The following is a 23578-nucleotide window of genomic DNA, read 5'->3' on the forward strand; positions in this document are numbered from 1 at the left end:
CAGAGAAAGCAGATATACTCTTGGCCAGAAAGCAGAGCTAGGATTACTGAGGGACTTAGGCAGACAGCTTAGCCCAATGGCTTGAACTGTCCAGTGGCTTTCCCAGCAAAGGAAGGGACAGCCTATGGAGGCTGTCACTAGATGTGCAGGCAGGAGCTGAATGGTCTGTTGGGGAGGTTGCAAGAGGCTTCCTGCTTTGAGATTGGAATAGGACGTTCCCAGAAGCCTTTCAGGCCTGAGAGCCTATGGTTTGGTAGTGTTTCTGGCTGAAGGGAGCAGTCCAGTTCTCCAGAACTAGAACCTAGTGAGGTTTACAGTGTGACTGTTGGGGTGGATTCTCCTTCCTAATATTAGGGGAAGGATGGTTTTGGGCCTCAGATCCAAGGTGGTGAATCAGCAATGTGCCCCCTGCACATGAGTGCTGCTGTGGGTAACACTGTGTTATGGGATCTGTCCAGGTGCCTGTGTGAATGAGTGAGATTGACTTTGTAACTTGGTACGTGTGACTGACTGTATGAGTGCCATTGTGTGTGGTATGACTACAGCTGGGTGTAAGTATTTTCTGGTCACATGTGTGAGACTGTGTGGTTGTGTATGACAATATGTAAATATCTCTGTGTCCTCACAGAGTCTCACTTGCAATACAGCAGATACTCCACCGTGCCCCTGTCAGACCTGTGGCTACAAGACTATATTTCTCGAATCACCTTAATTGCAACTTAGGTTGTGGGAGTCTGTGCCTTGCTGAGGATCCTTAATCCTTGTGCTACTCCCTCCTGGACCCTGGGAACTGCAGGCCTGCTCCCCAGGTCTGAACTGTAGGCACTCCCTAGAGAGTAGCCTTAGGAGCAAGGGTTGCCCAGGTGACCAGGTCACACTCAGCGTCCATCCCCAAATGCACATCTCTTGATTCTGCCCTAGTGGCCTTCTCCAGATCCTCCTCTATAGCAGGGGCTGACTACTGGACACTCACAAGAATGGGGCAACCCACAGGCTGCCTTGGCCAGAGTTAGTTTACTTACTGTGAGCCCAGGTTCACCTTGCAAAGCCCCAGGGTCTGTTTTAAAGCCACAGCCCACCATGTTTGTATGTGGGACTTCATCTTATGTCCTGGGTTAGAGGACCTTGGGAAACTGCACATAAGCCCTCCCCTCAACTTGTCCCACCTTTGTGGCCATGGCCATCTGATAAGGGAATTCCCAATCCTCTCTTCCCCCTCTCTTCCCCATTTGCCTTCACAATGGAAAAAGCTGCCCAATAGAAAAAGGACCATTTCTGGGGCCTGGAGGCTCAGTTTTGCCCTCTCAACCTCACCCCAACACACACACACTATTGGCTGTGGGTGAGTTAGTTAACTTCTCTGAGCCTCAGATTCTGTGCTGCATCTCTGTTCCATCAACCCCGTTTTCTGTCCTAGTGCTTATCACAGCAATCACAGTTGGACATGTGTGGCTCTGGCATGTTTCCCACAGGGCTTTAGGGATGCGCATCAGCCGGGGATCCTTCTCCAGTGTGACAGCCCAGCCCAGTCTCCAAGACAGAACGCGGGCTACCTTGCTCTATGCACCCACTCTTTATTGCTGCTGTGCCAGGCGCTGGGGCCTGCCTAGCCCAGAAAGGGGAGGTCCTGACGAGCTCCCCACTCTCTGCAGCCAGTGAGTAAGGCCGAGCCAAACTCAGAGGCCCGCACCTGGCCCAGCCAGCCCCGAGGTTCAGTCAAGGGCATGAAGCCCTCTGGGAGAGTATGGGGCACAGGACGGGTGGTGCGCATGGCCCCGTGCACAGCCCTAGCCTTTTGAGTCACCTGCCGTGGGCTCCTGGCAGAACTCATCCATGAATTCGAGGAAACGGCCGAACTTAGGCTGGCCCTCGCTCAGCGCCGGGTGGGCTGGGGGCGGTGCAGTGGCCCTGAACACCGTCCGCAGCGAGCAGCGCGCCAGCCTCCGGTAGCGTGCCCGAAACTCCTTCAGCAGCCGCTTGGCCTCCAGATACTGCTTCTGGTTCACTAGCCGCTGCTCCTTCCGCTGGTGCAGGACAGCTCCTGCAGGGAGAGAAGCCAGGAGGGGCACCAAGCTTGCCCTGGGTCCCACTGAGCCCAAAACGGCAGGGATTGGGTCCAGAGCCCCCCAGAAAGGGAGGTGGGGTAGGAGGAAGATGTTAAGGGGACTGAAAATGGCCTCTCCAGCTTAGGGCATTAGGAAGCCAGTGGTGTCCCCTCTTGATTCTATCTCAAGCCTTAGTTCTGGTCCATAACATTCTGTGTGACTTTAGGCAACTCCCTGCCTCACCGAGGCCTCAGTTTTTCCATCTGCACACGGGAAGGCTGGGGCAGATGCTCTCTAAGGCCATTCCTGCTCTGACACAAGCCCTTTGCCTTATACCATCAGATGAGTAAACTTCTAGATCTCAGGTCCTGGCAGCTGAGGACTGGGGCCAGAGCCATACCTAGTGGAGCCTCTGTAATGTTCCGGGGATCCCGCATGCGAATGAGGATGTCATCCAGCAGCTGGGCTCGAGTCTTCCTTGGGGGTGGAACAGGGAGCCTCTGGGCCTGACAGAAGGTAAGAGAGGAGAGTGTTATCCTAGTCCTACGGTCAGACTTTCCTGGCCTCACCGCCTCATACAGTCATAGCAACAGGCAGGGAGCATGTGAGGGCACTGGGAAAGCATGGCCTGTAGAAGGCCCAAGGTGACAGTCACATCTGTACCTGTGGCAGTCCTGAGGGGCCATTCGCACACTCGGGAGGCAGAGGTTTACCCGTTTCTCCTTGGGAACATAGTGTTTCTGAAGAGTGTCGAGCCTGGGCTTGGAGGAGCGGTACAGCAGTGGGTGCTTCAGCATGTGCTGCAGAGCCTGGGCATTCTTCTGGATTCCTGGGGGACAACAGAAGGCTGAGTCAAGGCGCTTCCCCCTCCTCCTCTGGCATGCCTCCTCCAATTTCTTCATTCCCCGGTCTCAGAGCAGCCCTGGCTAAAAGGATTTGAGAGACCCCAAGAAGAAAACACTGCTCCCACGTCTCCCCCTGATCTGCTGCGGTGCTTGAACTTCCATCATTCGTTCAGGGAATACTTGTCCCCTATGAGCACAGATCCTAATGGAAAAGTGGCACTGGAATGGGAGAGGGGCTGAGCCCAGTGTAACCCCATTAACCTCGGGGGGTTACACTGTGGGGACTGACACCCGAGACAGAGCACAGCTGACCGCCAGTTCCTCTGAAAGTACAAAACTGTTAACACATCAATGGGAAATAAGGGGCTCAGAGAGGGCACTGCCTCCCTTGCGTCAAACCCAATAGGGAGGATTTTGGATGTTCAGCTTGGGGCTTACCTGGGCTGGGGAGGAGCTCAGGAATCCGGCAGTCTGGGTGTTTGTTCATTAAACCCTTCCTGGAGAGGGTTTTCCAACCAGAGCAGCTGGGCCCAGACTGGCTGGAATCTCTTAACAGCTGTGGCTCCCCCAAAAGCCAATGAAGGCCTAGGCCAGGGGTCCTGACACATAGGGCTCCAAACTGGGACACCAGCAGGGGCCCTTTGACAGATATTTAGACAGAGGACAACACCCCAGCCTGGAAGAGGCTTGCCACCAGCCTTGGCTTTGCCTTGACTTGCTCTGGGCCGTGGATAGGCCCCCTGCCCTGGAACCTTTCTCCACACATACCCTTCGGCTCAATGAAGGCTGGATCAGGCTTGGCTGTCAGCAGCTCCTCATAGCCACGGAACTTGCTGGGGATGGAGGCAGATGGGAGCTTCCTCCGAGTCTTCTTCAACTCTCTGGGTGCTGTGCGTGGTACTCTTTGGTTTTTCTCCTTCATCTCTGAATCCTCCCTCTGGAGGGTGGAGGAAGGCAGCTCACTAACCTGTGCCCAGGAAGAAAAACATATTCATTCATTTCATTAACACTTATGAGCATCAGCTCTGGTGGGTTCCCATGCTGGGCCCTGGGGCAAGAAGTAAGACTGGGGTGAGAGGAGGCAGACAGGAAAATAGACAATGACCATACACCTTGATAAATGCTGTGACAGAAGGGAGCACAAGGGTTCTGGGTGAGCCACAGGAAGCCCCAACCCAGCCTGTGGGGCTAGGAAGCTTCCTGAAAGAAGTGATGCCTTAGCCTGAGCTAAGTCTTAAAGAACCAGGAAAGCCATCCCAGGCAGGGGTGGGGAGGGGGTTGGGCTGCAAGTGATAAGAAAGGAGGACTGTTGCAGGCAAGGAACAGCATGAGCAAAGGTGCACAGGTAAGGCACAGCAAGGTGCATTCGGGGGAACTAAAGATTGGCATAGCTGGGGTGCACTGTGAGGCGACAGGCAGCTGCAGCAATAAGCAGGGCCCAGACGAGGAGGCACCTTTCACGGCCAAGCTGAGGGCGTTTGTTTTGTTTCTGTTTGTATTTTCTTTATCCTGTGATGCAAGCCATGGAGGAGTTTTAAGGCATTGAGTGAACACTGAATTCGCATTTTTATCCTTCTCTAATGGTTTTCTTATACAGCTTTATGAGAGCTGTATTTCATGTAGGGATGTAGTTATACCTTTTGTTAAAACTTACGGCTGACTAAAGAAGAAACAGAAAATCTGAACAGACCTATAACAAGTAAAGAGGTTGAATTAGTAATTTAAAAACTCCCCACAAAGCAAAGCCAAGGACCAAATGGCTTCAGTAGTGAATTCTACCAAACATTTAAAGAAGAATTAACACCAATCCTTCACAAACTCTTTGAAAAATCAGAAGAGAGAAAACTCCCAGCTCATTCTCTGAGGTCAGTATTATCCTGAAACCAAAACTAGGGAAACACATCACAAGAAAGGAAAACTACAGACCAATATCTCTATGACTATAGACACTAAAATCCTCAAAAAATATTAGCAAACTGAATCAGCAACATAAAGAAGGATGATATACCATGACCAAGTGGGATACATCCCAGGTATGCAAGGTTGGTTTAACAACTGGAAATCAATCCATGTAATATACTATATCAATAGATGAAGGACAAAAGCCACATGATCTTCTCAATAGACACAGAAAAAGCATTTGACAAAATCTAACACCCCTTCATGATAAAAAAATACTCAACAAACTAGGAGTAGAAAGAAATTTCCTCAACCTGATAAAGGACATTTATGACAAGCCCACAACTAACATCCTAATTAATGATGAAAGACTGAAAGCTTTCCCGCTAAGATTAGGAATAAGGAAAGGATGTCTGCTCTTGCCACTTCTATTCAACATTGTACTGTAGGTTACAGCCTGGGCAATTAGGCAGGGAAAAAAGATACTTTTTTTCAATCATGGTGACTCATAATTGATTGTGTTGCTTTGGCTGCTAGGAAGCTCAGAATTGCATTTTAGCAATACACTTCTATTATGAGAGAGCGGTGCATGATGTGCATGTCTGAGTGACAGAATTACCCTTGGACTTATTATTTCCTTTCCTGTCCATATTTTCCTTTCATCCAACTCTCTCAATTGTTTATTTTTTAATACTTGTTTATACTCTGCTTTGTTCCACAAAGGTTCTGATATAGTTCATAAAGATATTTTTATACTGTATGAATTTGGATGTCACTACCAGTCATCTGTGGAATAAGTGAGAGATGGATGATGGAAAGTTAGACATAAATTTGTGGACAGATGTACATCTTGGAAAGATTGGGCAGATTGGAGGGGCAAGACTGGAGGTGGAGAGATCAGGGAGGGTAATGGTACAATAATAAAGTCCAAGGGGGCCCTGCCAACTCCTCCAGCCTTATATTTCCCTTTTCCTACGTCTCCCTTCTGCTGCTCTGACACCGAACGATTCGTGATTCCTGCACATACCATTTTAATTTCCTTCCTCTGTGCCCTGCTGATCCGTCTGCCCAGAATGCCCTTGCCGCCCACGTCTTCACCTTGTTAACTCCTGCTCAGCCTGCAAACCTCAGCTCATCTGAACCTCTTCCAGGGAGCCCTCCCGGTCCGGGCAGAGGCATCCCTCCTTGCTCCAGGCTCCCAGTCCCTGGGTTTTCCTAAATCTCAGCACTGACTGCACGCATTGTTCCTGTCCATCTCCCCCATTAGGCTGGGGACATCTCAAGGGCAGGACCTGCATCTCATCCATCTGTGTTCCCAGGATTCAGAGGCAGCATGAGAAGTGAGGTGACCTGAAGCAGACAGGCAGAGGCAGCAGCAAACCTTCCCCCCAAACCGGCCAGAACCATGCCCCAGCCAGACCCTAGATGTTGTCTGTGCTACAGGACCATGACTTGTCCCCCTGGGTATCCCCACCAGGAGCCCTGGATCAGCAGATCTCCCACAAGGGGCTTCCAGGCCCTGTCAGGGGTGCTGCCTTCAGGTTTCCAGAGCTGTCTGTGCTTACATCCAGCTGCCCACAGCAGTCGAGCCATCTAAGGGTTGTGCAGGAACCTGTGGGAGCTGGGAACAAGTGGGCAGGGGCAGGTGGATCCAGACACCTGGGTCAAGAAGATGGACTCTGTGCTCTTGGTGTCCTCATCCGATGGGTGCTCCAGGCTGAGGCGGTGGGCTGTGTTGCTCCGGTGGGATGTAGACTCTTCACTCTGCACCGTGGAGTTGGAGCAGATGGGAGGCAGTGGCAGAAATGTCCGGTGGGACACAGAAAGGCCCTCCAAGCCCTCGATAGGCATCTCTGGCTTCAGAGAAGTGCTTTTGGCAGTGGACAGCTCTTCGGTCAGCCCTGCCTCTGACTCCAGCATCTCCTTTGAGGAAGACTTGACTGTGGTCATAGGTAGGTGATGGAGAAGCAGAGGCTGCTTTGGCACCTTTGGGACTTGGGTTTTCACCTGTCAGGGGAGAAGGGCTGGACTGGTTTGCTTCCTCATCAGAATCTCTCCTCCTGGACCTCATCAGCCTAAGGCCACTTGGTATAGTGATCAGAGCTCTGGGTGAGGGCTTATAGGGGGAGGGAGGGAACAAAATCACATTTATTGGGCATCTACAATGTGCCCTATGCGTGACATATGTTGTTTTATTTACACCTCAAAACTACTCAGTGAATAATTATCCTCATTTTATAGACGAGGAAACAGGCTCAGAGAGGAAAAATGACTTGTCCAAGGTCGCAGAGTTATTCAGTGGCAGAGCCTGGACTATCTGACTCCTGTCCTGAGCTCCAGGCCTCATTCTGCATCCCTGACCACATCACTCTGGCCCTCAGTAGCCTTGTTCCTTTGATCAAGGTTTAACACAGTGCCCCTGATGTTCCTCAGGGACTCCTAGAAGGGTGTGGGGGAGATGGTCCTACCTTTCAGGATGCTGGTCCCTGTACCTTATATAAAGATCCACAAGGCACATCTCTCTCAGGCAGGGTTCAGGATCAAGGAGACAACTTCTTTCCTGCTGAACTGCTCAGCTTCCTTAACTAGCAAAAGCCTCTCATCCTCCCTCCTCCTTTGCTTCAGCTGCCAGGGGGGAGCCACGTGCTCAGTTTCCCTCAGGTCAGTTCTTCCTCCGCTCCCTAGTTACATAGTGGGTTGTTTTTATTCTTTGTCAAGGGTATTTGGTCCACTTATATCTGTTCTTTGACAGACCATGTAATGTAGTGGAAAGATCCCAAACACTGTTGTTAGAAAAATATGGGCTGGAATACAGTTCTATCTTTTGAGCTTCCATCTCCTCTCTGGGAAATGGGAAAATAGTTCCTGCCCTGCCTATGCTGTAGAGTTCTCCCAAATCAGATGACGTGTGCAAATGTACCTAACAAACTAACGCGTGCCAAGGATGACTGTTTTATAAAATAAGGTTCTTTTTAAGAAAATATTTCCTTTGTAAAATATGTAAAACTTCAGTGGTTAGACCTGAAGTCTGTAGTACCCAGCATCTTTTTTCAGAACCCATGCCGCAGTGTCCAAAACACCAAGTGCCACCATTTGCCGGCTGGGCGGAAGGGGCAACAGGTACTCCTCCCTCTCACAGGTCTGTTCCTGAGTGCTGAGGGGAACTCTTTCTCTATCCCATCACCACTCTCCTAGCCCCTTCCCGAGGGAAGACTGGATAACCTCATTGGGTGGAGGTTGACAGTTAGGGGCCCGAGTCCGTCGTGAGCTGACTGCTCAGCACCAAGGCAGGCAGTTTTATCTTCCATTTGTGTTCCCACATGCAAAGGGCTCACCCGGCTTCTTGGTTTCATGGTGGGTGGGTCTGGGCCTGCTCTGGCAGGTTCTCCACTTCCCCCCCGTTCTGTCCATGCCTAGGCATGCGGGAGGGCCGGCAGCCTTCGTCCACGTAACTGATCGAGTAAAAGGCCCAGGAGTCACCTGCGTACATCCAGCCCATCTCTGTAAGCACAGTGGGGAAATGCAGGCATCTCCAATCTAGCTAGAGGCCTAAACCACACTCTCCAGTCCAGCCTGCATGGAGGGCAGGCGGTGTTTGCCTAGATTAACACAGCCTGCATGGAGGGCAGGCGGTGTTTGCCTAGAGTAACACAGCCTGCATGGAGGGCAGGCGGTGTTTGCCTAGAGTAACACAGCCTGCATGGAGGGCAGGCGGTGTTTGCCTAGATTAACACAGCCTGCATGGAGGGCAGGCGGTGTTTGCCTAGAGTAACACAGCCTGCATGGAGGGCAGGCGGTGTTTGCCTAGAGTAACACAGCCTGCATGGAGGGCAGGCGGTGTTTGCCTAGAGTAACACAGCCTGCATGGAGGGCAGGCGGTGTTTGCCTAGAGTAACACAGCCTGCATGGAGGGCAGGCGGTGTTTGCCTAGAGTAACACAGCCTGCATGGAGGGCAGGCGGTGTTTGCCTAGATTAACACAGCCTGCATGGAGGGCAGGCGGTGTTTGCCTAGATTAACACAGCACTGCTTTGCTTCTCATTTGGCCACTGGTATTTGTGTTTATCCTCGAATAGTTGGAACCGTAGAGGTTCCCCTGGGCCCTAACACTAACTTGTAACAAGGAAGTTATTTCAGCTCTTCGAGACTGTTTCCTCGTGTGTTGTGAGGATTATGGGATAGCACACGTGCAAGTGCTCAGCAGAGTACTGGGCATGGGTGCTCTGTACATGGGAGAGAGGATTATGTATCTGGCTCACTCTGATTCTGCCCGGCCCCGGCTGGCTGGTGGGAAGGGAGGTAGGAGGATCCTTAGAGGAGGCAACAGACAAGGGGAAGATGATGGAAACCCTTTGAATTTCTGTCTATTTCTGGCTTTAAATGCTGCCCTGGTCCTCTGAGGGCTCCAGACAAGAGCTTGGCTGGACAGATGCAGAGTGCAGGGGGGATGGAAGGGAATAACTACATTTAACTTTTGGGACCAGCAATGCCCAGTCCAGCTTTTGGCTACAGGAAGACTAAGGTTCAGAAGGGAGGTGCATTTCACAGAAATTTCTGAAATCCTTCCGATGAAGAGGGATTTGACTTACTTTATGGCATCTCAGAAGGCAAGTCTAGGCCACTGGCTGGGGAAGGCACAGAGGGAGCAGACTTCTCTCAACATAAGGAAATGCTCCTTAGGCGATGTGTATTCTAGGCCTGGTGCAGCCATTCAGGATTACCACAGGTGACTATAACTTGCACTGGTACGGGTTTGGGGAGTTTATAATGTATTTTCGTATCTGTTGCTTCATTCAGTCCTCTCAGCAGCTCTGAGAGGCGTTAGGGTTGAGAAGCTGAAGCTCAGAGAGGGAAACTCTTGCCCAAGTCCAGGCAGCTGTGGAAATTGAGGGAGCCAGGCTCAGACCTGGGCTTCTGACTGATTTCTCCCCACGTCTCCACAGCTCTTTCTCTGGGCCTCAGTTTTTCTGACCCCCTCTGTAAAATTAGGGGGTCAGACTTAATGACCTCCGAGGCTCCTCCCGACTCTGACTTTTGGGTCTCTCTGACTGACTGTCTTGTACCTCCTGGGTATATCTGTATTAACAGAGCAAGGAAAGGAGAAGACAGTACTGCTACTCCAAAACTAATGGAGGATTCCAGGCACTGTGGGAGGGAGCAGCTCCACGGCCAAGTTAGTCTGCGTGCATGAACACAGGCTCCACTCCCTCTGGGGTTGGGGTCCTGCCTTGGAAGCCTTACCTTCCGTGAGTCCTTCCGAGGCATCAAAATATGGTGCTTAGCCTTGACTGTCTTCCTTCGAATTAAGTGGATCCCCAGCCGCTCCTGGAGGAAGCTTTTTAGCAGTGGAGGGACCCCTGGAGCCATGGTGGGAAAACAACCATTAGCTGACGTTTATTGGGGGCTTACTATGTGCCAGGCATGGTTCAAACTGCTTTACATGTATTAACCTACTTAATTCTCACACCAACCCAGGAGGTAGGTACCCATATTATTCCCATTTAACAGGTGAGGAAACTGAGGCACAGAGAGGTTAAGGAATTTACCCAACGCAAAAAAGATAGTATGGAGTAAGGATTAGAACTCTGCTGGTGTCACTCCAGGGCCCAGGATTCTAAAACGCCTCCCGCTCCTGCATCTTGGACAGTGGGTTCCCCTGCTCATGCTGCATCCACTGCATTCAGTATGCTCCGGGAGGGGAGGGCCCTGCACCCTGCCCAACTGGGAAGTGGGAAATGAGGTCACAACAGACCTATTCTGCAAAGCAGGGTATCGCTTAAAGAGCTCATGCAGTATCTAGATAATTCTGTATTCCATTCCCAGCTCTGCCTCTTTCTTGCTGTGTGACCTTGGGTAGATCATGAACCTCCCTGATCCTCAGTTTCCTCCACTGTGCATGGGGACAATAAAGCCTGCTTCATAGGGTTGCTGTCAGGATAAGCTGGTGCAGAGCAGGTGCTCAGCAGTGTCTGTTGTTTTCTCCATCCCCCAACGCACCATGAACCTTGTCCACCCACGATGCAGAGCAGAGCCCAGGGCTTGGCACTGAGGAGGTGGGGATGAGGGTGCCCACACTGCTTCCTGGGCACTGGGTTGGAGGGGCAGGTTTGTGGGCACCATACCTCGTGTATGGGCCACCAGAGGGTTGTTATGAAAGATGAGCTCACAGAGAGATGGAAAGAGAGCTACCGGCAGGATGGCATCTTCCTTCGCAATCTGTAAGGAATGCAGGAGAGAGCATCAGGTCGACACTGCCCCCCACCTCTGCCCTAGTGCCTCCAGGCCCCGCACTGCAGCACTACATGCTTGCTGGGATTGGGGTGGGGCTGCGGAAGTGATGCTGCTGTGCATGGACTCACTGCTGGGCAGTGTCTCATCCCTGCGGTTTCACCTGCTCCTTGCCTTTCCTGTCCGAAATTCCATCATCACTGTTTTGTGTTTGAAAGTTAAAACTTTTTCTTCCTTCTCCACAATGGATATGTAGCCTATACCAAGTATTGAGGATGCTGGCGACAAAATACGAACAAACACATATAGCACTTGGCTCACAAGGAGTCTGGAAGTTTGGCAGGGCGTTGCCTTTGACTTCAGAATACAATTTGTCTGACACTTCGCCTTCCTCAGTGCAACCTCTACACACACCCCATCAGTCTGTCAACAGCACTCCTGATGGTCTCTTTCACTGAGGCTTGTCCTGGCACTGATCTGGGGAGGGACAGGGGACGGGAGATGAGGGGGACCCACTCATCTAAGGGATAAGCAGAGCCAATGGTAAGGGAGACCTTCTAGCTGTCTGGGGCCCAGAGGCCACTCCATCCCTGTGAGGCCAGCCTCTGAAGGGCAAAAAATACACAATCCTTGTTGAGCAGAGGGGCCGGACCATCCGGGGAGTGTTGTCTATTAGCAACGGAACAGTATCAGAGCCATCAGTATCAGAGGAGCCAGGAGTGGGGCCATGGCCTTTCAGATGCCTGGACACAGTGAAAGGTGTTGGGTGAGATTCAGGACCCACAGAAGACCCTAAGGTCTGAGGGCTGGGAGGGGGAGGGGACTTCAGTTTGGCTTCCTCTGGAGCCTCACTGGGTAGCACTAGATGCCCTGTGGGCAATTTACCTCTTCATTCTCTTTCATTTTTGTTCATTCAATCAACAAATATTTTCTGAATGCCTACATGTGCCAACCACTGGGTTGGGAATGAGCGAGACAGATACAACTCCTGTCCTCAAGGAGCACTGCCTAGTGAGAAGCAAGCATTGAAGAAACAGTAACATATAGGAGAGTAGATCTACAACTGTGATTAGTGCCACAAAAGAGAGGCGCATGAAGTACTAGGGTGATTTGACCTAGTCAGGGGGTCAGAGAAGGTGTCCCTGAGAGCTGAAGGATGGGTAGGAGGTAATTAGCAATGCAGTGAGGGATGGAGTATGTGGCAGACAGACCTCTATATTAACACAAACCATTTCCTCTACTTTCTGGGCACACAGCTAGACTGTATCTTTTTGCCTCCCAGGCAGCTAGATGTGGTCATATGACTCAGTTCTAGCCAGTGCATCCTGGGTACAAGTGAAAAACACCACTTCCAGGCATAGCCCATTCAAAACCTCCTGCATGATCCTCTACATCTCCTACCACCCTCCTCTATGCTCAATCATCTATCCACCAGATGCATAGGATCCAATAAAGTACTCTTAAGGCCCTATGGGATGACAGAGCCACAGGAAGAAGGGACCTGGGTCTCTGAATGATCATGTGGAAGGCCACCAGCCAACCCGGAATACCCACAACAGATTCTGTAAAAGCAAGAAATAAACTTTTATTGTGTTAAGTCTTTGAGATTTTTAAGTTTGCTGCAGCAACTAGCATTACTTAGTCTAATGCAGAGAGGAAGTGTTCCATGCAAAGAGAATAATGTGTGACAGGCCTCACAGCAAGGAGAAAAGCCTGCTAGAGGGATTTAAAGAAGGCTAGTGTGACTAAAAGCAGAGAGAAAGGGTGCTTGGTGCAAAATGAGGCTAGAGATGCAAGCAGGGGCCAGACCAAAGCTGGTTAAAGATTTTGGTCCTTGGAGAACCTATTAGATGGATTTTTAGAAATATGAGGATCTAATTTGGCAAGACTTGGTAATGGATTAGATATGGGTGGGGAGGAGGGATGTAAAGGAGAGAGAAATACCAAGGATGACAACCAGGTTTTGGCTTGAGTAACTGGATGGATGATGAAGATATTCACTAAGATATGGAACAATGGAAGAACATCAAATTTGAAGGGAAAGATCAATAATTTACTTTGGATATGTGTACTTTGGAGATACCTTTGAGACCTCCAAGTAGAGATGTCAAGTAGGTAGTAGATACACTGGTCTGTACAGAGGAAAAGTCCGTATTGGAGTTATAAATTTGTGAGTCACTGTTCATAGGCCAATGTGTATGTGAAGCCATCCCTAGGGAGAGAGTATAGAGTGAGAGGAGAAAAGGGACTAGGAGTGGGCCTTGAGGGACCCTAATATTTGATCATCTAGACCTGGGGTTGGAAAACCCTTTCTGTCAAGGGCCAGATAATAAATGTTTTAGGCTTTGCAGGCCATACAGTCTCTGCAGCAACTATTCAACTTTGCTGTTGTAGCACAAAGGCAGCCACAGACAATTCACAAACAAAGCAGTGTGGTGGCTCTTTTCCAACAAAACTTTACTTATGGACTCTGAAATCTGATTTTCATATAATTTTAACATGTCATGAAGCATTATCCTTCTTTTGATTTTCTTCAACTATTTAAACATCTAAGAATCACTTTTAGCTCAAAGGATGTATAAAAACCAGGGTTGGCAGATACAGCCCGTGGGCCAAATCTGGCCCCCCTTCTGTTTAATAAGGTTTCATTAGAACATTGCCATGCTCATTCGTTTATGTGTTGCCTTTTGTGCTACAAGGGCAGAGTTGACTAGTTGCAACAGAGTAATATATTTACTATCTGGACCTTTACAGAAAAAGGTCTTATCTTTTAAGATAAAAAGATAGCCTTCTTATCTAGACTTTGGAGGAGGAAAGGAGGATGAACCTTCAAAGAAGCCTAATACGTGTCGATAAATAACTACATAATGGTGGTCAAAGAGGGTGCAGAGTCTCTCGTATGCAAATCAGGCAGTCAAGAAGCAGTCACAACAGTAGGGGGGATGGAGAATTTAATTTTGTCTGGATGCAAAATTCCATCCAACCGAATTAGGCAGCTAAAAAGTTGAAGAAAGTTACAATTAAAATTGGTAGAAAGTTGAAAAATACCCAAGGCATGGGTGCCATATTTCTGTGAAATTAAGTCCCAGCTGAAAGATATGGGCTTAGGATTCTGGCTGCTGTAAGCAGAATTTAGCCGTCAGGCTAGCCTGTTCCCTCTAAGGGGAGTTGAATGCACTCTGGAAATAAATTCAGCTTCCAATGACAACTTGAAATTTCTGCCCAATTTCATTGGGTTAAGGTGAATATAACTTAATCTGTCAAATTTATGAACTAAGTAAATATTAGTTAAAGGTTGAGTACAAGTGATTATTTTACATTTGACACAAAAATTAGTAGATTTCTGAGTGGATATTCAAGATCTATAAGTTCTGTTTGAAGGCAGAATTGGTTTTAAAATTTGTAATTTTAATAAACTGAATATTAATTTAACACAGGTAGCTGTGAGTATTCCCCGATAAAATCAAATGATTTGTTCATCTAACAAACTTACTGAGCACCTATTACGTATCAGTTGCTATTCTAGATGATGAGGATAGAGTTGTGAGCAAAACAAAGTCCCAGCTCTCAAAAACCCTCTCTTCTGGCAGCAGAAAACTCACAATAGACATAAAGATAGATATTGTGTTAGGTGGTAACTGTCATAAGGAAAAATATCATTTGAAAACTCAAGTGAAGGGCTGGCCTAGTGGCGTAGCAGTTAAGTTCGTGCATTCAGCTTCGGCGGCCCAGGGTTTGCCGGTTCGGATCCTGGGCACGGACCTACTCACTGCTCATTGAGCCATGCTGAGGTGGCATCCCACATAGAAGAGCTACAACTCTACAACTACGACATACAACTGTGTACTGGGGCTTTGGGGAGAAAAAAGAAAAAGAGGAAGACTGGCAAGAGATGTTAGCTCATAGCCAATCTTCCTCAAAAAAAAAAACCAGTTAAAAACTCAAGTGAGGGGCTGGCCCCTTGGCTTAGCGGTTAAGTGTGCACGCTCTGCTACTAGCAGCCCGGGTTCGGATCCCGGGCGCGCGCCGACGCACCGCTTCTCCGGCCATGCTGAGGCCTCGTCCCACATACAGCAACTAGAAGGATGTGCAACTATGACACACAACTATCTACTGGGGCTTTGGGGAAAAAAAATGGAGGAGGATTGGCAATAGATGTTAGCTCAGAGCCGGTCTTCCTCAGCAAAAAGAGGAGGATTAGCATGGATGTTAGCTCAGGGCTGATCTTCCTCACAAAAAAATAAAAAAATAAAAAAATAAAAACTCAAGTGAGAATGTAGAAAAATGGAAAGAGTGCTGCTCTCCTCCTAATAACAAGAAAAACGCTGAATAACCTACAACATCATAACTTCTTGAGTCCAATAGAGAGCTAAGGACTCAGGGCAATCAAGTGGCTAGAAATCCAAGGAAAGACAGGCACCTCCAAGGAGGGATGGGATATGGACACTGGCTCATCTGTGGCAGAATGTGGGAGGAAGAGGGCAAGTGCCACATAAGCATTTAAGAGGAAATCAGCTAAAAATGTTAATAAATTGGTAAAGGCCAAATGTGGGGTAGAGTAAGAGAAAAGAACTCCTGAGAGCCACAGACACAGGGGAATTCAGACCCACTTGTGTGTGAGAGACTGGATGCAGGGAGGGAGACAGGAGAAGGCCTTCCTCGGAGTGCAGGCCTGGAGAAGCAGAGCAGCTGCTACCCCAGGAAAAGCAGGAAGCCTTGCCAAGCCTGTTCCCATGTGAACAAAGGCCTTAAGTTGCTGAGGAAGGTCAGCAAACCCTGGAGGGCCCAGGGCCCTGCATCTAGGGGAGAGAAAAAATTAAAACCTGTTCTTCCTGGGGTAGGGCAGGAAACCAACCTGGGCCCACTACATTACAAGTCTCCTGCTGCTGGGAGAGGGGTAGGACTCCTGAGAAAGGCCCGTTCTTGAGGCACAGGAACCCAGGGCCTGCTTAAGACTGGGGTTGGACCCTCCCTTTGGCCCCCCACCACCAGCTTAGCAAGCGCTAAGTAATAAGCAAAAACAGTCTATTGCTGGGGAGGAACTAGAGTGTAGAGATAAACTCTCAGTGTAGGAACCAAGGGAAGGTTGCAAGAGGATAGAGCAGGAACGCTGAGAAACACGCTCTGGAACCCCAGCAAGAACCAACTATATGCTGTCTAAAAGACATGTGCTTTCAATACAAAGCTATAATTAGGTTGAAAGTAAAAGGATAGAAAGAGGTATACCAAGCAAATAGTAAGCATAAGAAAGCTGTTTATCTATATTAAAATCAGACAAAACAGACATCAAATCAAGGAGCATTATTAGAGGCAAAGGAAGACAGTCATAGTAATAAAAGGATGAACACATCAGGTAGATATAAAAATTCTAAATATATATGTACTTGATAGGAGATCTTCAAAATACACGCAGCAAAAACTGACAAAACTAAAGGGAGAAATAAACAAATCCACAATCATGACTGAGAATTTTAACACGCCACTCTCAATAATTGATAGAACAAATAGACAAAACAACAGTACAGAAAGGATCTGAGTGACATGCCCAGCCACCTTAACTTAATTGATATTTATAGAACACTATTCCCCAAAACTGCGGAAGACACATTTTTTCTAAGTGCACATGGAACGTTCACCACGATAGACTATAGGATGGACCATAAAACAAGTTTAAATCGATTTCAGAAGAATGAGATCTTACAGATTATGTTATCTGACCACAACAGAATTAAATTAGAAATCAACAAATATAAGACATTTAGAAGAGTCCCATATACATGGAAATTAAACAACTCAGACTTCTAAACAACCCATGGGTCAAAGAAGAAATCACAATACAAGTTTAAAATATTTTAATTGAAGGAAAATAAAAACAAATCACAATTTGTGGAACGCAGCTAAAACAGTGCTTAGAGAAGAAATTTACAGTTTTACATGCTTATAGTAAAAAGAAGAAAGGTCTAATCAACAATCTAATATTATACTACTTAGGAAACTAGAAAAAGAGGAGCAAATTAAACTCATTGTGAGTAGAAGGACAGAAATAAAGTTATGAACAGAAATCAATGAAATGAAAAACAGACAAATAATAGAGAAATCCAGTGAAACCAGCAGCTAGTTTAATTAAAAAAAAAGCCAATAAAAGTCAATAACTTCTAACTATTTTGGATCAATAAAATAAGAGAAAAGACACAAATTACCAATTTCAAGAATGAAAGAGGGACTCATAATACATCTATGGTCCAGTGACTTTCTACAAGGGTTAGAAGACCACTCAATGGAGAAAGAATAGTCTTTTCAATAAATGGTGTTGAGAAAACTGGATATCCACATACAAAAGGTGGAGGTTGAACCCCTGTCTCACACCATATATAAATTTTAACTCAAAATGGATCAAAGACCTAAATATCAGAGCTAAAACTATAAAACTCTTAGAAGAAAACACTTGCAGAGTTTAGCTGTACCAACTGCTTGCCTTAGAAGGAATGTAAGCAGAATACCTTAAAAGTTGCCTGCATTTCAGACTTGAGTAGGGCTCAATTAGAGGGGTTTACAGGAAGTCAAACAGGACATGGATATTGGAAAAATACGTTAAAATAGAACATGTTAAGGAAAAACACGTTAAATCTGTCCCATGGACTTTACATCTGCTGTTCCCTTCGGCTAGAACATGTCTCACTTCACTCTACCCTTACATTTCACCTCACTGGACTCATTCAGATCTCAGCTTAAACACCACTCTCCCGAGAACATTCCCTGATCCCAAATATTAGATTAGACTCCCCTGTCATACACTTCATAGCACTGTGAATTTTTTCATAACACTAAGCATGCTTATATTGTTATTATTTGTCCAGTATCAGCCTTCCCTATAGGCGATGAGCTCCACAAGGGCAGAGGCCAAATCTTTCTTTGCACAGCTGTATACTCAGTGCCTAGCACAGAACCCGGCACACGGTAAGTGCTAAATAAGCATCTGTGACTGAATGCATGGACTCCTGCCTCGGCGTGCACTCCCTCTACTTCCCCCACCCTGAGAATTCCTGAGCCCGCATACCTCTAATGCAGGGAATCAGAGGGCTGGCCTTTAGGCCAGAGCAGGTGGTATCCCACCCTCCCACCTGTGCCCCTGAAGAAATAGGTAGAGAAGCAGAGAGTCACCTTGTTGTAGGCCAGGCTAAGGTACCTCAGCTCTGGGAAGGGCGGGGCTAGCGTCTGGTTCCTGGCCTTCAGTGACTTCACGGGAAGAATCTCGAATATGGGAGGAAGTGCACATACCTTGGTTGTCTTAGAAGGAAAAAAAAGTCAAAGTCAAAGTGCCTTGATGATAAAGAAGTTGAATGCTGCCAAGGGCCAAGAGACCCTTCCTGTGGAGTGTGGTAGAAAGAATGACCATTCTAGAGAGGCTTGGCCAAAAGAGACTTTTAGGGTCATAAAGGGAGATGTCACCAAGGGACCAGAGTTCTGTCTCCAAGTTCTCTGAGGTCACACGGTAAGCTAATTCTTTGGCATCCAAAGTTCCAGTTTCAAGTTCTCTGAGGCCAAAGGATAATATAGCAGTGGTGTAGACATCAGAGGTTCTTTGCCCCCACCTTCTACTCTCTGTCCTACAGGAACTTATCCTGAACTGGCCCCCTTCTACATAGTTGGGGTAAAATTTCTCCAGAAGGCAAAGGGGTAGGTACTTGCATTGTTAAGGGGACTTTTCCTAGTGGGGAGAAGGAGAGTAGGAGTGACATGAGCTTGAACACCTGGTTTAATAGGCTAGCTCACATCCTTCAGTGGAGGCTCTTCATTCCAGGATGAAACAACAGCTAAGTCTTAAATGACTTCAGGCAGGCCTTGGGGCCTGAATGTGGTATGGTGCCTCTGGGTCACTTGCAGGGTCATAGTCTCTCAGAACAACCCAGCCTGACTCAGGGTCAACATGTTTGATCAACTAGAAAATGGAAATTGCTGGATTAACCATGCCTAAGTCAGTTAACTCACTGATTCCTTGAGTTAGATGAGACCAAAGGAAATTACAGGGTATACGTTGGGCTAATGACTGGGTTCAGATGAACTAGATTCTGTTCCAAGCTCGGTTAATTGCTGTGTAATCTTAAGCAAGTCACTTAAATTTCACTTGTTCATTCAATGAACATTTGTGGAACACCTACTTTGGGCCAAGTATTTTGTATCCTTCTAGGGTCTAACTTATAAAGCCACACAAGTGGGACAGGTCAGTCATGGGTGAGAGTAAAACAAAAACCAGTGATGGTGCTTGGGAACTTAGAGGACTCTCCTCTCTAGGAGATCTGAATGCAATCTCCAAGAGGCCGGAGTGGAATGTGGTGGCAGCCTGGTAAGGCAGTCTCCTCAACTGTGCAATTCTCTACCGCAGCAAGGCTAAGTAAGCTGAAAGGGGCAAGTCAGACTGGAGCACAGAACAGAAAAATCCAGAGAGTCAGGCTCAGGGGTATCTAGTACTGTCCAGGAGCATGAGTGTCTTGACCAGAGGGCATGACTGCCCTGTTGGGGGCAGAGAGGGCTCTGTCTTTACAGGGGGATGCATCTGACTTTTATAGAGAGAGGCCACGAGAAGTCTCAACCATCCAACTCACTCTCTACATTCTCACATGCCAGACAGCTGGGAGCTGAGCACTGAGCAACCTACCAATTATCTTTGACTTCTGTGGTAGACCGTTTAATGGCCACGAGGCCCTCCATCCCATATGCATGCCCTTTTGCAGTGTGACCTTGCTGCTCCTCCCATCCAGAGGTGGAGTCTATATCTCTCCCACCTTGAACCTAGACTGGCTGTTGTATAAAAAAGAATTTTAGAAGCCCCATGGCTTCTAAAACCCTTGGAATTTCCTGAGTGATAGGAATGTCTTTGTTATTCACGACCCCTTGGATCACATCTGAGTTTACGCTAATAAGATGACTCAGGATGGGGACTGGCCAGGCCAGAAAGACAACCATGTGATTAGAGGGTTGGGGCTTTGAGCCAGTCTGACCTCTGAGAAGGGGAGGGGGACTAGAGACTGAGTTCAATCATGTGGCCAATGACTTAATCAATCATGCCTATGTAATGAAAGCCCAATAAAAGCTCTGGACACTGAGGTTCAGGTGAGCTTCCTGCTTGGTGAACACTGCAGATGTGCTGGGAGGGTGACACACACTGATTCCATGGGGAAAGGGCACAGAAGCTCTGCACTGGGGACCCTCTCACTCCTCACATTATGTGTCTTTTCAGTTGGCTGGTCCTGATTTGTACTCTTCATAGTAAAACTGTAAGCGTAAGTATAGCACTTTCCTGAGTTCTGTGAGGCATTCTAGCAAATTATTGAACCTGAAGGAGTCGTAGGAACTCCAGAATTTATAGCCAGTTGGTCACAAGTGCAAGTAGCCTGGGGACCCCTAAACTTGCAGCTGGTATCTGAAGTGAGGGCAGTCTTGGGGACTGTGCCCTTAACTTAGGGGATCTGTGCTAACTCCGGGTGGCTAGCGTCAGGACCGCACTGCAGTATCATACTGGCGTTATGACTTGCTTTGACCAATAGAATGTGGCCAAAGAGCCATTGCTTGAATTTCAGAGCCTTGCAATTTGCCCTTGCTCTCTTGGAACCCTGATGCCACCATGCTGTAAAGAAGTCCAGGATGAAAAAACCACATAGAGATGCCAAGCCATGCCAGCTGTCCATGAGCCCAGCCCCATTGCATGGCAACTAGCCAGGAGTGAGCCATGGCAAAACCAGTAGAACCATTTAACCAACCCAAATAACTGTGAGAAATAATAAATTGCTGTTGTTTGAGGTCAGTAACTGTCGGGTTGGTTTGTTATGCAGCAATAGTTAACTGATATAATTTCTGACCCAGTTGTATCTGTGGGGAAGGGTTGTACTGAGCTGCCTCTCAAGGGTGCAGGTTGGCTAAATGTTGTACTTAATGTAAATGAATAAATCAGTATTTAGGTTAGTGCATCAGTCTTCGTAAGCTTGGCTAGTGAGTGTCTACCCTGAGAGAAAAATCAATTTTCTGTGCTGACAAAAATCAACTATCTAAGCCTGTGACACCAAGAATTAGACCCCAGTGGTGGTGTATTTGGCAAGGATCACTCACTTTTGGGAGCTCTTGTTAGGGATCTGCTGGGCATCATCCCGGTGGCAGTCTCACTTCAACGCCAGCTGGATCAGTTAAGGCAGCAACCATTACTACTGAACAGCATCCGAGAACAAGGAAAGCTAGTCTGTGGGCTGTGCGAGGTCAGGGACCTGTCTGTCTGGTACACTCCTGCATCTCCATAGGCCAGCACGGGGCCAGGAACACGGTAAACACTCAGTAAGTATTTGTTCAATGAATGGGTTTCTTCAGTATGATATATATAAATGCCTCTCATGGCTCCATTAGCTTATTTTTGTTTATTAACATTAATGTTCTAACTCAAAGATACAAATATAAAATAGGCAGTTCCTACCTCTGAGGTTGAAAATCCAGGGTAAGATGAGAATATAACCTCTGAAACCAAAGAGAAACAGAACGAAGGTTGATGAGAGCATGGACTGATCCCCATAGAGGCCAGGGTCTGAGTCTGCCACCCACTGTGTACAGCACAGTGCCTCCCAGAGGGGTCCTCATTGATCCTCAGCTCCACTGCTAACTGGGAAGGGGAGCTGGCTGTGTCATCTGTCAGGTAATAAGCCCTTTGCACTTAGAATAAAATCCAAACTCCTTGGCCAGGCCTCTGAGATCCTGCCTGATCTGGCTCCTGCCTACTTCTCCAATTTTATCTCATGCTGCCCTGCCCCTCACTCACTCTATTTCAGCCACACTGACCTTCTTTCTAACTTTGCAACAGGCCAGCTCTTTCTAGCCTCAGAACTAGTGGGCAGTCAGTATTGATCAGAAGGCAAACCAACTGTCTTAGAAGAGAGAAATGGATATAATAAAACATATTCTGTCAGAGGATCTGAAAATACTACTTGTTGTATTAGTAGAAATAGAATGTGTTTAGACAGCGAATTCAGGAGAGATACTAAGAAAAACCAGCAGCGTGGTAGTAAGGAAGAGGCTGCAGAGTGATTTAATTCTTGGGACCATCAGAATGAGATGAGCCAATAAACAGATGAGTTCAACCTAATAAAGCAAAGCATCTGCTGGGACTGGATCTTGTGCAGGCACCACTCACCTTTGCCCTGGCTAACAGGACCCTGTACACATGTTAATGCTATCATACTGAGAAAGGTCACATGAAAATGAAGTAAAAATAATAAGGGTGGAACACCACATGGCATAAATAACTTCTATGACAAGGGTCTGGAAAGGGGCTTGGGAAAGATTTGTGCAAGGAACAAAGTAAGAGTTAGCAGGAGGATGGGCCATGATTGCAAGTCTGGGTGCTAAGCAGTGACCCCATGGAGAGACAGAGAGGCCCCACATGGGGAGAGATGAGCTGCAGTACACTCGGCCTGAACCCATGTCCTGCCCCTCCCCACAATCTCAGGAAGCAGCCCCAGAAATCCGAATCTGCATCCTAAGGTTCTGATTGGGTCATGTTCAACAAAAAGATGGACAATCAAGAATCTCCCAATATTTGAGGAAAATTCACACTATGAAAAACAGGCATGAAATATAAAAGACAGAAGAACTAGTATCTGAAAAAAAAACACAATAGAGTTTATTTAACAAAAAGAATAAAAACTTTAAAATAGAACTGTTAGTATCCTCTGAGGAATTCAAAAGGCTATTTCATTCATAAAACAAAAGCACATTATTATGTAAGAGAAGCTATTAACAATTTGGTAATTTTAAAATATGATAATCAAATAAAACACTTAAATGTGCTGGAGAGAAGAACAGACCCAGTTAAAGAGCTAATTCATAAAATGGAAGACTGAGCTGAGAGACTTGTTCAGAATGCAGTGCAAAATGGCAAAGAAATATAAAGTATAACAGAATAAAGGAATAGAAGAGAGATCCAAAACTTTCAGCAGCTGACGGAATTTCAGATGGAGACTACAAAGAGAATGGAAAGAGGAAAATAAAGAAAATTTCTCCAAGATGAAGGAAACCACACATTTTTGATTGAAAGAACCCTTAAAGTACCTAGCAGGATAAACACAAGAGAGCTGCACACGTAGATGCATCTTAGTAAAATTTTCAAAGGATAAAAGGGAAATCCTAGGAGACTCCAGAGAGCAAAAATAGGTTTCCTACAAAGAAAGGAGAATCAGATTGGCATCAGACTTTTCTTTGGCAACAATAAATCTAGAGGGCAACGGAGTAATATCTTCAAAGTTTTAAGGGAAAATTATTTTAAGGCTAGAATTCTCTATTCAACCAAACTAACATTCAAGTATGATAACAAAATAAAAGTAATTTTGGATATTTTAGGGACTCAGAAAATCTACCATATGTAAACCTTTTTTGAAAGCATCATTCGAACAGCAAAATGAAAAGCAACACAAAATAGGAAACTATCTTTGTGACTGTGAGAAAGGGAGATACTTCTTAAATAAGAACCCAAAAGCATAAAGCATATGGTAAAATTGGATAGATTTGGTGTTATGGGCTGAATTGT

At 47.0% G+C, this 23578-nt stretch overlaps 1 protein-coding gene across 1 annotated transcript in view; it reads right to left on the reverse strand.

Annotated features, from left to right (window-relative positions):
* Window positions 1-1113: 1113 nt before the first annotated feature.
* XRRA1 (X-ray radiation resistance associated 1) overlaps window positions 1114-23578 on the reverse strand; it is a 61422-nt gene continuing 38957 nt past the window's right edge. The window contains exons 11-19 of the mRNA XM_014790328.2: window positions 21476-21516; window positions 18178-18303; window positions 10911-11004; window positions 10030-10145; window positions 6449-6796; window positions 3659-3857; window positions 2759-2874; window positions 2446-2551; window positions 1114-2041 (exon numbers count right to left, since the gene is read on the reverse strand). Coding sequence (XP_014645814.2) covers window positions 1788-2041; window positions 2446-2551; window positions 2759-2874; window positions 3659-3857; window positions 6449-6796; window positions 10030-10145; window positions 10911-11004; window positions 18178-18303; window positions 21476-21516 — 1400 coding nt within the window. The 3' untranslated portion in view covers window positions 1114-1787. The remainder of the gene's footprint in view (window positions 2042-2445; window positions 2552-2758; window positions 2875-3658; window positions 3858-6448; window positions 6797-10029; window positions 10146-10910; window positions 11005-18177; window positions 18304-21475; window positions 21517-23578) is intronic.

The sequence above is a fragment of the Ceratotherium simum genome, chromosome 7 (genome assembly GCF_057802395.1).
Source record: "Ceratotherium simum simum isolate JZ-2026a chromosome 7, ASM5780239v1, whole genome shotgun sequence".
Classification (NCBI taxonomy): Eukaryota; Metazoa; Chordata; class Mammalia; order Perissodactyla; family Rhinocerotidae; genus Ceratotherium; species Ceratotherium simum.